The 13,222-nt window shown below is 42.1% G+C and overlaps 1 protein-coding gene across 4 annotated transcripts in view; it reads right to left on the bottom strand.

Annotated features, from left to right (window-relative positions):
- Positions 1-2,370: 2,370 nt before the first annotated feature.
- LOC127045587 (lysine--tRNA ligase-like) overlaps positions 2,371-13,222 on the bottom strand; it is a 61,675-nt gene continuing 50,823 nt past the window's right edge. For all 4 annotated transcript variants that reach the window (XM_050941814.1, XM_050941813.1, XM_050941815.1 and 1 more), the window contains 5 exons: positions 8,111-8,196; positions 7,071-7,156; positions 6,093-6,219; positions 4,453-4,596; positions 2,371-2,942 (listed from right to left, as the gene is read on the bottom strand). In XM_050941814.1, the coding sequence (XP_050797771.1) occupies positions 2,874-2,942; positions 4,453-4,596; positions 6,093-6,219; positions 7,071-7,156; positions 8,111-8,196 (512 nt within the window). In that variant the 3' untranslated portion in view covers positions 2,371-2,873. The remainder of the gene's footprint in view (positions 2,943-4,452; positions 4,597-6,092; positions 6,220-7,070; positions 7,157-8,110; positions 8,197-13,222) is intronic.

Raw genomic sequence — 13,222 nt, 5'->3', positions numbered from 1 at the left:
ATGACATGTCCCTTAAAGAAAACTTGTTAAGTAAGCAGTTTCAATGGTCAAGCAAGAGGTTCCTTCTGATTGATTAATCAGGTGTGGGTTTTTTCAGAGTTTGCAGCCTTGAGACCCCCATAGACTTTCCTGTGGCACATCCTGCTCTTTTAAAATGCATGTATCAGCAACCTCAACACAATTCTTATCAGGAAGGACATGGGGTCAAGCTGCCCTTTCTGTGGCACCCAAAACCCCCTCCTGCCTTGGTCAATCAGACTGCTGACTAGGCTGCTTTTAGCAATAAGCCAGAGTGGTTTCAGGCACTTTACTGGTTTGCCAAAATCTCCCCATACAGGACTAAAAAAGTATCCCCAGGTTTGTATCTATTTATTGAAATATATACACTTGTCACAGTTACAGGGTTAGATGTATCCCCATCCCTCTCTGGGTCTCAGGGCACCCCAAGGGTGACAAGCCTCAAACTTTCACCTCTTTCTTGCTATAGTTATGTGCTTCTCCCACCTCTAGACCAGGACCTGTGTTACGGATCCTTGTTTGCTAACCAGGATTAGCTCAGCAAACCCAGCTTAAATTCAGTTCCTGCAGTTATGCACTCTGGGAGCTGTGACCAGTGGTACATACACAGTGACCATACAATCTTTGAACATGGATTTTTAAATTGATTATGTACCTCAAGCTTACTATTCCTATATTGGTACCCAGGAAGCCCAACTTCTTCAGATTCCCTCTGTAAAGTGTCTTTGGTAGCCATTACCCCTGAAACGGACTCCACTCGCACTTCTCTTTCTAGAGAGTGACTAAGGGTGGAATTCAAAAAGGTATTTAGATAATACCAAATGGAAGTCAATTAGCTAAATACCTTAGCAAATCCCAATTGTTTAGAGTCCTTCTATTCCTTAAGATTAGGCATGATAAGTCTCTTAACATAGAGCCAAAGCAGGTAGGTCTTCCCAGTTGTTAGCCCAGTCCCTGTTCTCTTAACAACCCTGAAGTGGTTTACTGGAAGGTATCTTATGTCTAGTCATAGCAAAAACAAGCAGGAAATGAAATTTAACAGCCCCTTTTGATTTAACACTAGTCAGAAAACATCCCTTACACTTACAGCAATTGCACAACCATATAGCATTCATGAATTAATGCATAGCAACTCACATTCATCACAACAATTATATATATTGTATATTGTGTGACAGACCCAGACCAGTGGGGTACAGGAGTCTGGTCGAGGGCAAATATACTGGTCACTGAGTGAGTAGTTTTCTGTTCCCTGAGTGACCAGAGCAGGGGCTGCAGTAGAGTAATCAGGAACCTGCTAGAACCAATTAAGGCAGACAGACTGATTAGAACACCTGCAGCCAATCAAGGCAGGCTAGTCAGGGCACCTGGGTTTAAAAAGGAGCTCACTCCAGTCAGGGAGGGGAGAGCCAGAGGAGAGGAGGTACGTGTAAGGAGCTGGGAGCAAGAGGCACAAGGAGCGGAGAGTGACAGGGTGTGCTGCTGGAGGACTAAGGAGTACAAGCATTATCAGACATCAGAGGAAGGTCCTGTGGTGAGGATAAAGAAGGTGTTTGGAGGAGGCCATGGGGAAGTAGCTCAGGGAGTTGTAACTGTCATGCAGCTGTTACAGGAGGCACTCTAGACAGCTGCAATCCACAGGGCCCTGGGTTGGAACCCGGAGTAGAGGGCGGGCCTAGGTTCCCCCCAAACCTCCCAACTCCTGATCAGACACAGGAGAAGTTGACCCAGACTGTGGGGAAGATCACTGAGGTGAGCAAATCTGCCAAATAAGCACAGGACCCACCAAGATAGAGGAGGAACTTTGTCACAACTGCTAATAGAAAATAATGGTCACAAATCATAGATGTGCAGCTATTGATACAAATCTGATTAACACTAAAGCATTTTAGTCTTTACTTAGTTATATGAAATAGAGTTTGATTATGTTGAAGACAAGAGGCAGATTACAAGGTTAGTAATATCAACCAAGACTGACCAAACCAAATTCACATCAGTGAACTTCTGTGGAATGACAAAGAATAAGTTGTTTGCAGGATTGTTGTAACCATGTTGCTCCTACAATATTAAGTATGAAGTAATCTCCTTTATTGGACTTATCCTTAGAAGTTGGACTCATTTCCTTTGTTCCTTAAAGGAAGCTCATCAAGGCTAAGAACCCCACAATTCAATTTTACCTATATCAGAAGCCATTAAATTGAACTTTTGCCAACTGTTTCTACAGCTTTCCTATTCCAAGTATAGGCGATAATTATGGAAATTGAGATTCCACCATGTGGTAACTTTAATGTCCAAATTCATCTCTCACGTCACTTCACTGAAAGTAATGCAGTCAGCATCTTTCACGCCATATCCCCAACTTTTAACATTCTGCTTGATTTCAGAATCTCAAATCACTCTTACATTATCACGACAGCAATAAAAAGTAAACTATTAAGACATAATATTCATGTGCAAGCTTCAGTGTTGCATATAATGTTTCCCTGCTTGTGCCTATCTGTTCTATTCATATGAGCAGGCACAGTATTGACATTTACAACAGACTTGCTCTCCAAGGGTTTTATTGTATGTACTAGGACAGAGCAAATAGCCACAGCAAAGGAAAAACATTAGGCACATGCAGCTGGCATGACTGTGCATTCTACCTTGAAAAAGGGTTTTCCCCTATATAGTACTTTCTGTTTACAAAATGTGTCAATGTTGTTAGTCTAGCTAGTAAAATGCCACATTTTTACAGTAGAGAAACTCTGTATTAATATATTTTTCTTTAACAAGTTGTCTCAACGTTCTTGTAAATTTCCATGTGAAATTCTGCCATTAGGTTAGTTCTTCGCCCTTTACCTCTAAACTGCACTTCAGTTCTCTTGTTTCTCTGACTGAGGTTTGTTTTCAATGGGCTTCATCGCTGGGAAGAATAGCACTTCCTAAAGCAGGGCGGGGAAAAACACATACACCACAAGTCAGTGTTGCCAAACCCAAAACTTTGAAAAAAATCTTGAGTAAGGTCCCAAAAAGTAATGAAACTAGATTAAAAATGAGATTAAAAAAATGTTGGGTTCTTATTAGTCTTTCCATTTTTGAGCCTTTTCAGCGCACTTGGGTCACTTTTTCAAGTTTGTCTCTGCAGCTATAAGGGCTAGAAACTTGAGGGAGGGAAAAAGAAGAAAGCTGAGATTCTCACCTAAACGCTCGTCTGTTTAGGGAAGTTAAACATCAACTCTCACAAGACTTGCAATAAGATTGCAAGAATTGGCAACACTAATTATTGGCTTTAGATTCACTTCAGTTAATTTGATAAAGCAAACTCTCAACCTTATTCTTATTCACAGTCAAAGCCATTTTATTCTGTTCTAGTAGTAAAGGAGTCCTAAAGAGGGAGTAAATGTCATTTACTTACAGATCAATGTAAGAGAGCCTTTGTGTAAGTGAGAATCAGGCCCTGGGTCTTCTGAATGCTGGACATTGTACATTGGAATTGATGGACCTTTAAATTCTCTAAGCATCTCAGCACCATTGGCTGGAGATGCAGAGTTAAGGCACCTACATTAAGTTATAGTTACACTGACAACTTCTGCTCTCCTAATTCATAGTCTGGACTGGCATTGGTATTTGCCTCAATGCCCAGTCACGTGCCGCCTAGTTAAGGATGAGTGCTACAAATACAGTTGTCAAAAGAGGTACTGCAAAGTAATATAGTTGTTTTGTATGACCCTTCAAAGGGCAGCCACATTTGACCCAGATGAGGGTACAGAGACAGACCATCCCTGGTTTCTTAGGTACTAGGGGGAGAGAGAGACACTTCTAAAATATATGGATAAGTGCTTTTTGAATTTGACCTTAATGCTAGTGACCTATTGTAATTTACTGCAAGAAGCTGTAGGTGTCTAATACTGAAGTACGGAGCTTTACGTACTGTACTGCTTTTCAGGGAGCTGTAGAATACACAAAGAAAGAGATGGGGCAGGGGTTCCAAACTTTTTTTGGTTCGATCCACCCCCAACATGATCGAGCTGTACTCTGTTGCAACTGCTACATCTCATCTTTTTCCTGGGCAGAGATACTTGGAAGTTGGTAGGTGGCTGCCAGAGTGAGATTGGGCTTCACAGCAGTGTGGCTGCTCTTTCCACCACATCACTCATTATGAAGGGGAAAGCTGAGGCATATACAAACATGCCCTAAGCAGCAACACTTGCAGTAAGGATGCATATACAACCCTGGGTGTAGGACACCCCTCACAGGTTGGGTAAAGTTGCAGTACAGGACATTTTAAACCTATTCTTCATCCTCGTTTCTGCCTGCTTTACAAACAGCAAAGAGCTGCAGGGAAGCAAAATAATATTTTGCCTTTTATGGAAAAAAATAGCAGAACAGTAACCATAGGCATAAAAACTATTTATCTACCTTTTGCTTTTTTCTAATTACAGCCTAACCCACCTTAATGTTGTTGGAGTCTGTGAGGAACATGGCAAGACGGTCAATTCCTATCCCCCAGCCAGCAGTAGGAGGAAGTCCATATTCCAATGCTGTGCAGAAGTTTTCATCAATACTCATGGCTTCTTCATCACCTGCTGCTTTAGCCTAAGGCCCCAAAACAATATGAACATACAGTATTTCAAGTATCTGGCAAGCCTCTAGGCACTTGTAACTCAATGATAAAAGATATGCAGTGCCAGCTATATTTAGTGCTGCTGAATGTCCCAAGTAACACCCTGACATTCTACTGACACATGCTGCTGAAGCTGCAGCATTTTCTGTCAGCAGGGAAGAGGCTGGTGTTTATTGATTCAGTCTAGGAAGCTGTTGTCTGTATCTCTCCTTGCCTGAGATGCAGTTGAGTAGCAGTCTTTATGGATCTATATAAACGTGTTCTTCAAACAGAGGTGTAAGACCTACATTTAGCTTCTCCCCAAGATAAAAAATTTCTTAAAAATATATAATATCACGTTAGCTGCAGTTCAGAAGGGCAGAGCTTTGGTTGTGACCAAGAGTGAATTACTCCTTAGGCTGATGATGGCAGGATACAGGACTGTCATTCACTATAGGAAAACCTGGGCTTAAATTCAGCTGGAGCTGTCCGGAGCAGAGCACTGATAAACATTTTCAAACCTGTGGGGCAGAAACCCCAAAACCCATGGCTCCAGGAAATACTCTTGATAATTTAATCCCGGAGGAAAGCTAGACAATTCACCATGTAATACTAGCTACTTTCCAGCTGGCTAAAGTGTCCTCTTGAAGCAGGGAAGATTCTTAACCCCCAGATGTAAAGTTGTCAGATACTTCAGGTACTTCCATAGAGCAGACTTTACTGGGGAACAGAGAAGGCATCTAAATGTGGTATGCTCAGTCAGCACACTCCACCTCTAAGTCTCAGAATGGAAATGTTAGCCAAGTGCAGCATCATGTGGGAGGGTCACACAAATACAATATGGCTAGGGAGTCAAAAAGCTCAATATGATTTCTGCTGTGGACCCCTTTTAAAAAAAAAAAGTAACTGGTAACGAATGTCATGGGCTCAAAACATTTTGAAGAACTGACTAAGCACTACATTTAAACCTTCCCTTCTGCAGCCAATCACTACCTAGAAGCATTGGCACTAGCAAGAGAAAGGAAAAAAAATTGAAATTGAATAACGTTTTTCTTTATAATTTGGGTTTTTAGAGAAAACCACTTTTTCCTGCCTTCTGAAAAAGCTCATAACATGCAACATAAATGTAGACAAAATGTCTGTGGATGTGAAAAGAAAATCCATCTTTAACCAGGCTTTCGTAATACCACAGGGTTTTTAAATCAGACAGACGACAAATAAAAGATTCAAAGGATTTTTTAAAAATTATATCTTACCCAAACCCAATTGAAAGTAGATGAACATTTAGAAGAAAACCTCCCCTGAGTTAAGCACAGCAAATTTAGCCCAACCAGTAATTCAGGTGCAGTGCAGAGAATATAGAACAATTCAGCATTTGGCTCAACAGCATATTGTCTTGTGGCTGTTAATTTTCAAGGCAAGAGCTTGCGGTCATTGCTCTTAAATGTAATATTTTAGTTCATACTGTTATAATTTTGAAAGATGTTACCTTCGATTGGTCCATAAAAAGCTCTCTCTGCCTCATTGGATCATTGAGTTCAGTGTAAGCATTGCAAATCTCCTTCTCCATCACAAAGAGTTCAAAACGTTCACTCAGGCCTTTCTTTGAACGATGCCTAGTTAGAAAAAGACAAATTATGAGGCACAATTTAACATTTTGGGGTCCTGCTGCAGATTGGGATAAAAAATTCCAATAAAGAGTTCAACCCATACAAGCAGTTTAGGGTTTTGACTTTGTTTCCAAACATCTTTCCCCTAGTTCTTTAGAAAGCCACTTAATTTTACCATTTGCCACTTATTTTCTGACGAAAAACTATTTAATACTTATTAGAGCTGTGAAAAGAAAAAAACTCACTACCAGCAAATCAGAGCCAAAACAGTGAAATTGTCATGGAAATTAAACATTTTCTAGAGTTAGTTTTGATTTTTTTTCTTCCCTACAACAACCACTTCTCTCTCTTTCAGGGGATGAAAGAGTGCCTATGAAAATGACTGTTTCTCCAGAAAAATGTATTATGGATTATTTAAAATGGACTTCAAGGCATATTTGCATCCTGGCCTTAACCAGACTTCCACTTTTGTGCCCTCAGTTTTGTAGGTGCAAATAAGTGTGAGCATAGTCCAGGTAGCAGACATCTATGTAGCTGGTTCTGGGAACAATCATGTTACTTTTACATATTAATGACCTAAATTGCATGCATGTAAACAATTGTTTGAAAATCTGAGTCATATGTCCTTACGTACTGTAATTGTCATTGAGTGTGGGTCCATGAAAGTAATGTATCTGGAGGGGATTCATGTTGCTGGAACTCAAAAACCTTAACTACAGCATCAGCAGCTGACTAACTTTTATACCATAATATAATAAAACAACAACATGAACAGAAGTCACAATTTACTAAACCCTGAAATGAATATATGGTTAGCTGAAGTCTAAAAATCCACCCCCTGCACTGAAGATACCTGCCATTTAGCCAGAGGACTCATGATCTGGGGATGGTCACAAATGAATGTGGGGTTGATGCAGGAAACTTCAATAAACTCCCCTACCAACTGCAAAGAGACAAGACTTCTGTTTTTCCCTTTTACTTGCATTTCATTTTGTTCTCTGTCATCTTATTATCCCAGATGGCACCAGTATGATTTCCATTCATCCCAGTATTTAAGAGATTATTCCAATTTTATCAGGGCCAACTAGTTTCAGGGATATTGATAGGCCCTAAAATCACTTTGGAGGCATGAAAGTTAACACTGAAAATAAATTAAAGCAGTAGTAGAACCAGGAGAACACAGAGTTCAAAGACTACTGGGTAGAAAGACTCAAAGATAAGGGTCACTTGACTGCATCAAAGATAGCAATAAGGTCTTCAGAGGATGAAACTGGAGTAGGGATCTCACAATTTGATCACTGTGAGTGGAGTTGGGGAGAAGCTAAGCTTCAGAAGAGATGTCACTATTTCTCCTCAATAGTGGGAACAAAGGGAATCTATAATCCATTCTAATATTCTGAAGTTTTCAAAGATATCTCAGGCAATTAAGCACACAACTCACATTTGAAAAACCTCATCTTTAAAAACCCAGCTCTAATCACTCTACTTAGTTACTAGTATATTATATGCACTATGGTAGAACCACAATGTACACCCTGTCTAGGCTACTTGCAATGTTGTCAAACATACAGTTGAATACACCAGAAAAATTCTGAAATTATTGACAACCATTCTAAGCTAACTAAAACAACTCTAAAAGATCTTCTAAAAGAACAATATGATGAAAATATCTTTGATCAAGTTTCAGTAAAATCTCACCAAGTTTTTATATATGTATATATAATACGTAGAGCTGACATTTATATATACAGTATATAAAGAACCATACAGAAATATGAATTGATGTCACCCCAATACACACAGCATATTAAGATTTTTTTAAGTATTATGTAACCAAAAGTTGGAAATAGTAGCAAAAATGATACATAAGCTGGAAATAAACCAAATCCAAGAAAACCTTATCTAGAAGTCTTGCTGTAGTCCGAGGAGGAGAACATTGGATTCCCTTCTTCACACATAGCTTGTCAAGGAACTTTTGGGCTTCTGTAAATGAAAATAATTATAACTGTGTGTCAATAAAGGAGCTCAGTTACGAATCATTTTGTTTGCAATGGAACAAAAGAAAGGTACATTTCCTCTCAACATTCAGTACCAACTGTTGTTTACAATTTAAATGTTGACATAACAGAAAAATACAAGCTCTGGAAACCACCTAATAAATAAGCTTGTAATTGTCTCCATAAAGGAGATAGGAGCAGGAGCTAGAAAAGGAAAGTGTCAGGGAATTTAAAGTTAGTGAAAAGTGTCAGCTTTTCAGGCCAGATCTGTCATGTACAAACATTTATCTATCTATCCACAGACCAAGTACATCATGGGCAACAGCCTCCTCCAATTCCTCCCGCATCCGCCAGTGGAACTCTGCCCCAGCGTGGAGGTCAGGGGAGACTGTGTAGGGCAATCTCCACTCCTATGCACTCTTTGTTGAGAATCTCAGCTGAAAGGGCAAAGGTGCTGATTAAGACAGCAGTTTCTGCAATACCATAGCCTATCCAAAAAGACTCCAATTTATTCAGATAGGCCACTGCTCCACTGTCATCCGATACAGAGACAACTCTCTTCTGTCACTTGGATTCCAGGCTCGATTTGAATCTCTGACTGAGCTGAATGACTCTATACTATATCACTAGTTCCCTTAGACAACTGAATTTCAAGGCTTGGTCTTCCCTGCAGTGTTAGCTCGAGCTATAATGTGAGTGTTGCCCCTAATCTGACTCCTGCCTACCAAAAAAAATCTTAAACTCCTGTTCTTGCTGGCCCAACAATGAGGGTAGGTTGAAGTCTGAGTGCTGCTGATGCTGGGGCAAGTAATGCTGGAAGGTGGGCAGGCAGGGAACAGCTACTCTGTGCTGCTAATACCAACTGTGCAATCCATGTGTTATTTCACAGTGAGACCACTCTCACTAGAGCTAGGCTAACTGGAGAGGTGTTAACACAAGTGTAGATAAGTTGAACTGTCCTTGCACAACGAGTTAATTCCAATTCTCCTCTAGTTCCAGAACACGCTCATGTTTCTGCTCCCTCATCTTAAATCACCCCGCTTGCTAACATTCCTGAAAACCTTTACAGAATAATCATGTTCATCCAACCTCCATTTAATCACAACTCCTTTTTATTTGAATCACAATTACGTTCCCCAGTATGAATTGCTTTCTTAAGTTGCTCCCTCTAATTTACTTGACCTCCATTTATCCAAATGTGTTTTCCTTGCACTTTTTTGGATATAAACTAGGTTGTACTGCATTTGCAATCTTAATTGTACAGTGATAGCTCTGTGTTCCATTGAAAACGCTGTAATTTCAGCCATACTGATGTGTTCTAATAGCTCCCATGCATAGACGCGGAACACATGGCTGAATTCATCCTCAAAGTTCCGCTGTGCTTCATTAGCGTTACGTCAGGAGAGGAGCTTGAGAGAATTCTAGCTTTATATTCAATCTGTCCATTAGCCTGCATTTCATACCACAAGCCAGGGTACGTCTACACTACAGGGTTATTCCAATTTTACATAAACCGGTTTTGTAAAACAGATTGTATAAAATTGAGTGCACGCAGCCACACTAAGCACATTAATTCGGCAGTTTGCGTCCATGTACCGAGGCTAGAGTCGATTTCCGCAGCGTTGCACTGTGGGTAGCTATCCCATAGTTCCCGCAGTCTCCCCCGCCCATTGGAATTCTGGGTTCAGATCCCAATGCATGATGGTGCAAAAACAGTGTCCCGGGTGATTCTGGGTAAATGTCGTCACTCATTCCTTCCTCCATGAAAGCAACGGCAGACAATCATTTCGCGCCCTTTTTCCTTGGATTGCCCTGGCAGACGCCATAGCATGGCAACCATGGAGCCCATTTTGCCTTTTGTCACTGTCACCACATATGTACTGGATGCCGCTGACAGAGGTGGTACTGCAGTGCTACACAGCAGCATTCATTTGCCATTGCAAGGTAGCAGAGACGGTTACCAGTCATTCTGTACTGTCTGCTGTGCCATTGTAAATTGGCGATGAGATGACGGCTATCAGTCATTCTGTACCATCTGCTGCTGTTATGGGTGCTCCTGGCTGGCCTTCGCTGAGGTTGGCAGGGGGCGCAAAGACAAAAATGGGAATGACTCCCTGAGTCAATCCCTCCTTTATGGTTTATCTAAAAATACAGTCAGTGTTGCCTAGAATACGGGGCAAGTGTAGTAGAGAACCAGTGTATCAGAGAACCAGAGAGCACAGCCGCTCCATGTCAGATCCCGCAGCAATGATGAGCTGCATGCCATTCTAGGGGGTGCCTCTGCAACAACTCCACCCGTTGCTTCCCTCCTCCCCCAACCTTCCTGGGCTACCATGGCAGTGTCCCCCCATTTGTGTGATGAAGTCATAAAGAGTGCAGGAATAAGAAACATAGAGTTTTTAGTGAGATAAAATGAGGGGAAGGCAGCCTCCAGCTGCTATGATAGTCCAGGCAGGACATTAAACGGTGTGGGGGAGAGGAGCCCAGCATCCCGGTGCTATGATAGTCCAGGCAGTACAGAATCTTTTCTTTAGACATGAAAGTGGGGAGGGGCTAATGGAACTCATCCCCCGGTTGCTATGATGAGGACAGTTACCAGCCATTCTGTACCATCTACCGGGAATGACCGGGAGTCATTCCTATTTTTACCCAGGCGCTCCCGGCCGACCTCACCTGAGGCCAGCCAGGAGCACTCACAGGATGATGAGGATGGCTATCAGTCCTTTTGTACGGTAACATCTGCTACCGGGGAGGAGAAGGGAGAGGATGCTACTATTCATTGCTGCAACACCGTGTCTACCAGCAGCATGCAGTAGACATAGGGTGACATATAAAAAAGGCAAGAAACGATTTTTTCCCCCTCTTCTTTCATGGGGGGTGGTGGTAAATTGACGACATATACCCCGAACCACCCTGGACAATGTGTTTGACCCTACAGGCATTGGGAGCTCAGCCAAGAATGCAAATACTTTTCAGAGACTGCAGGGACTGTGGGATAGCTGGAGTCCTCAGTACCCCCTCCCTCCCTCCATGAGCGTCCATTTGATTCTTTGGCTTTCCGTTACGCTTGTCACACAGCACTGTGCTGTGGACTCTGTATCATAGCCTGGAGATTTTTCAAATGCTTTCTCATTTCGTCTTCTGTAACGGAGCTGTGATAGAACAGATTTGTCTCCCCATACAGCAGTCAGATCCAGTATCTCCCGTACGGTCCATACTGGAGCTCTTTTTGGATTTGGGACTGCATCGCCACCCATGCTGATCAGAGCTCCACGTTGGGCAAACAGGAAATGAAATTCAAAAGTTCACGGGGCTTTTCCTGTCTACCTGGCCAGTGCATCCAAGTTCAGATTGCTGTCCAGAGCGGTCATGATGGTGCACTGTGGGATACCGCCTGGAGGCCAATACCGCCGATTTGCGGCCACACTAACCCTAATCCGATATGGTAATACCGATTTCAGCGCTACTCCCTCGTCGGGGAGGAGTACAGAAACCGGTTTAAAGAGCCCTTTATATCGATATAAAGGGCCTCGTTGTGTGGACGGGTGCAGCGTTAAATCGGTTTAACGCTGCTAAAATTGGTTTAAACGCATAGTGTAGACCAGGCCCCAGTTGCAAACAGAGAAACATATCTATCCTCTAGACATGGCCAGTTGCTTTCCTTGCATAACAATGGACATTTAGATCAAGGGCTGTGTACAACTCGTTTCCTTTTACACCACTGCTAGGTCAGAATGTGGGAGAACAAAAGCTAAAAGGGACAGGAAGAAATGACTGAGAATGTGAGGACTCGGATTAGGGGGCTCTCTATTCCAACCCTGTGGAAGAGGAGCTTCCCAACTAGAAAGAAGCTCTTCTGTCAGCCACCTTCCTGTCCACTTACAAGAACCATCTGTATAAGCCATGACTATTCCTCTCCCCCAGTGTACCTATGTAAGGTATCCTACAAAGACACTTCTCTCATGTTCCTTATACTCTTCCCAACCACCCCTTCTTTTGCCTGAAGTTCACCTCTTCCCACTACTCCAGGATTTCTGCCACCTCCCATCATTCCCCATTTTTTCCCACCATTCTCTTATGCCCACCCTTTCCTCTAACAGCCACACCTGTATTTCTTCTCTCTCTTCCCCCTCATCCAGTGTTCCACCCATTGTTGATCTTTTCCTTCATCCTTGGCTCACTCCTCTTATATGCATAAGCTTTTATCCCCCTCCCCTCCATTAAATCTCATTGCTCACACTGTTTTCCTCATTCTATTACAATCATTTGGTGGATGGATTTCTCTGTTCAGAGCTCTCTCTTAAAGCAAAAAAAAAAAAAAGAGTGGTGGTTCATGTGAAATAACATGAATAGAAACACACGTGCAAACAGCAGAAACTATTAACACAACCTCCACTGGCTAAGGTCTTGCAAGGAGGGATAGCTCAATGGTTTGAGCATTGGCCTGCTAAACCCAGGGTTGTGAGTTCAATCCTTGAGGGGGCCATTTAGGGAACTGGGGTAAAAATCTGCCTGGGGATTGGCTTTGAGCAGAGGGTTGGACTAGATGATCTCCTAAGGTCCCTTCCAACCCTGATCAGTTGTGAACTCTTAGCAGTTTTCATCAGCATCTCAAAATTTATTTTACAGGACAAGTTCCAAAAAGAATTGCTATTCCCTTTAGAGCTAGAAGCATGTGTCAAATAGGATGCACTGAGGCAGCTCCTCTTCCTTCCCCCTTTATTGGGGAACGGGATCCCTGCCTAAGACAAAGGTTTCTAACCATTAGAGGAGTGAAGTTCTGGAACAGCCTTCCAAGGGGGAGTAGTGGGGGCAAAAGACATATCTAGCTTTAAAACTAAGCTTGATAATTTTATGGAGGGGATGGTATGATGGAATAGCCTAATTTTGGCAATTAATTTAGCAATTGATCATTGGTTATTAGCAAGTAAGTATGCCTAGTGGTCTGTGATGGGATGTTAGATGGGTTGGGGTCTGAGTTACTATAGAGAATTCTTTCCTGGGTGCTGGCT

Source organism: Gopherus flavomarginatus, chromosome 2, assembly GCF_025201925.1.
Source record: "Gopherus flavomarginatus isolate rGopFla2 chromosome 2, rGopFla2.mat.asm, whole genome shotgun sequence".
In the NCBI taxonomy this organism is placed as follows: Eukaryota; Metazoa; Chordata; order Testudines; family Testudinidae; genus Gopherus; species Gopherus flavomarginatus.
The sequence above is the reverse complement of the archived record's forward strand: the minus strand, read 5'-3'. Positions and strand labels throughout refer to the sequence as shown.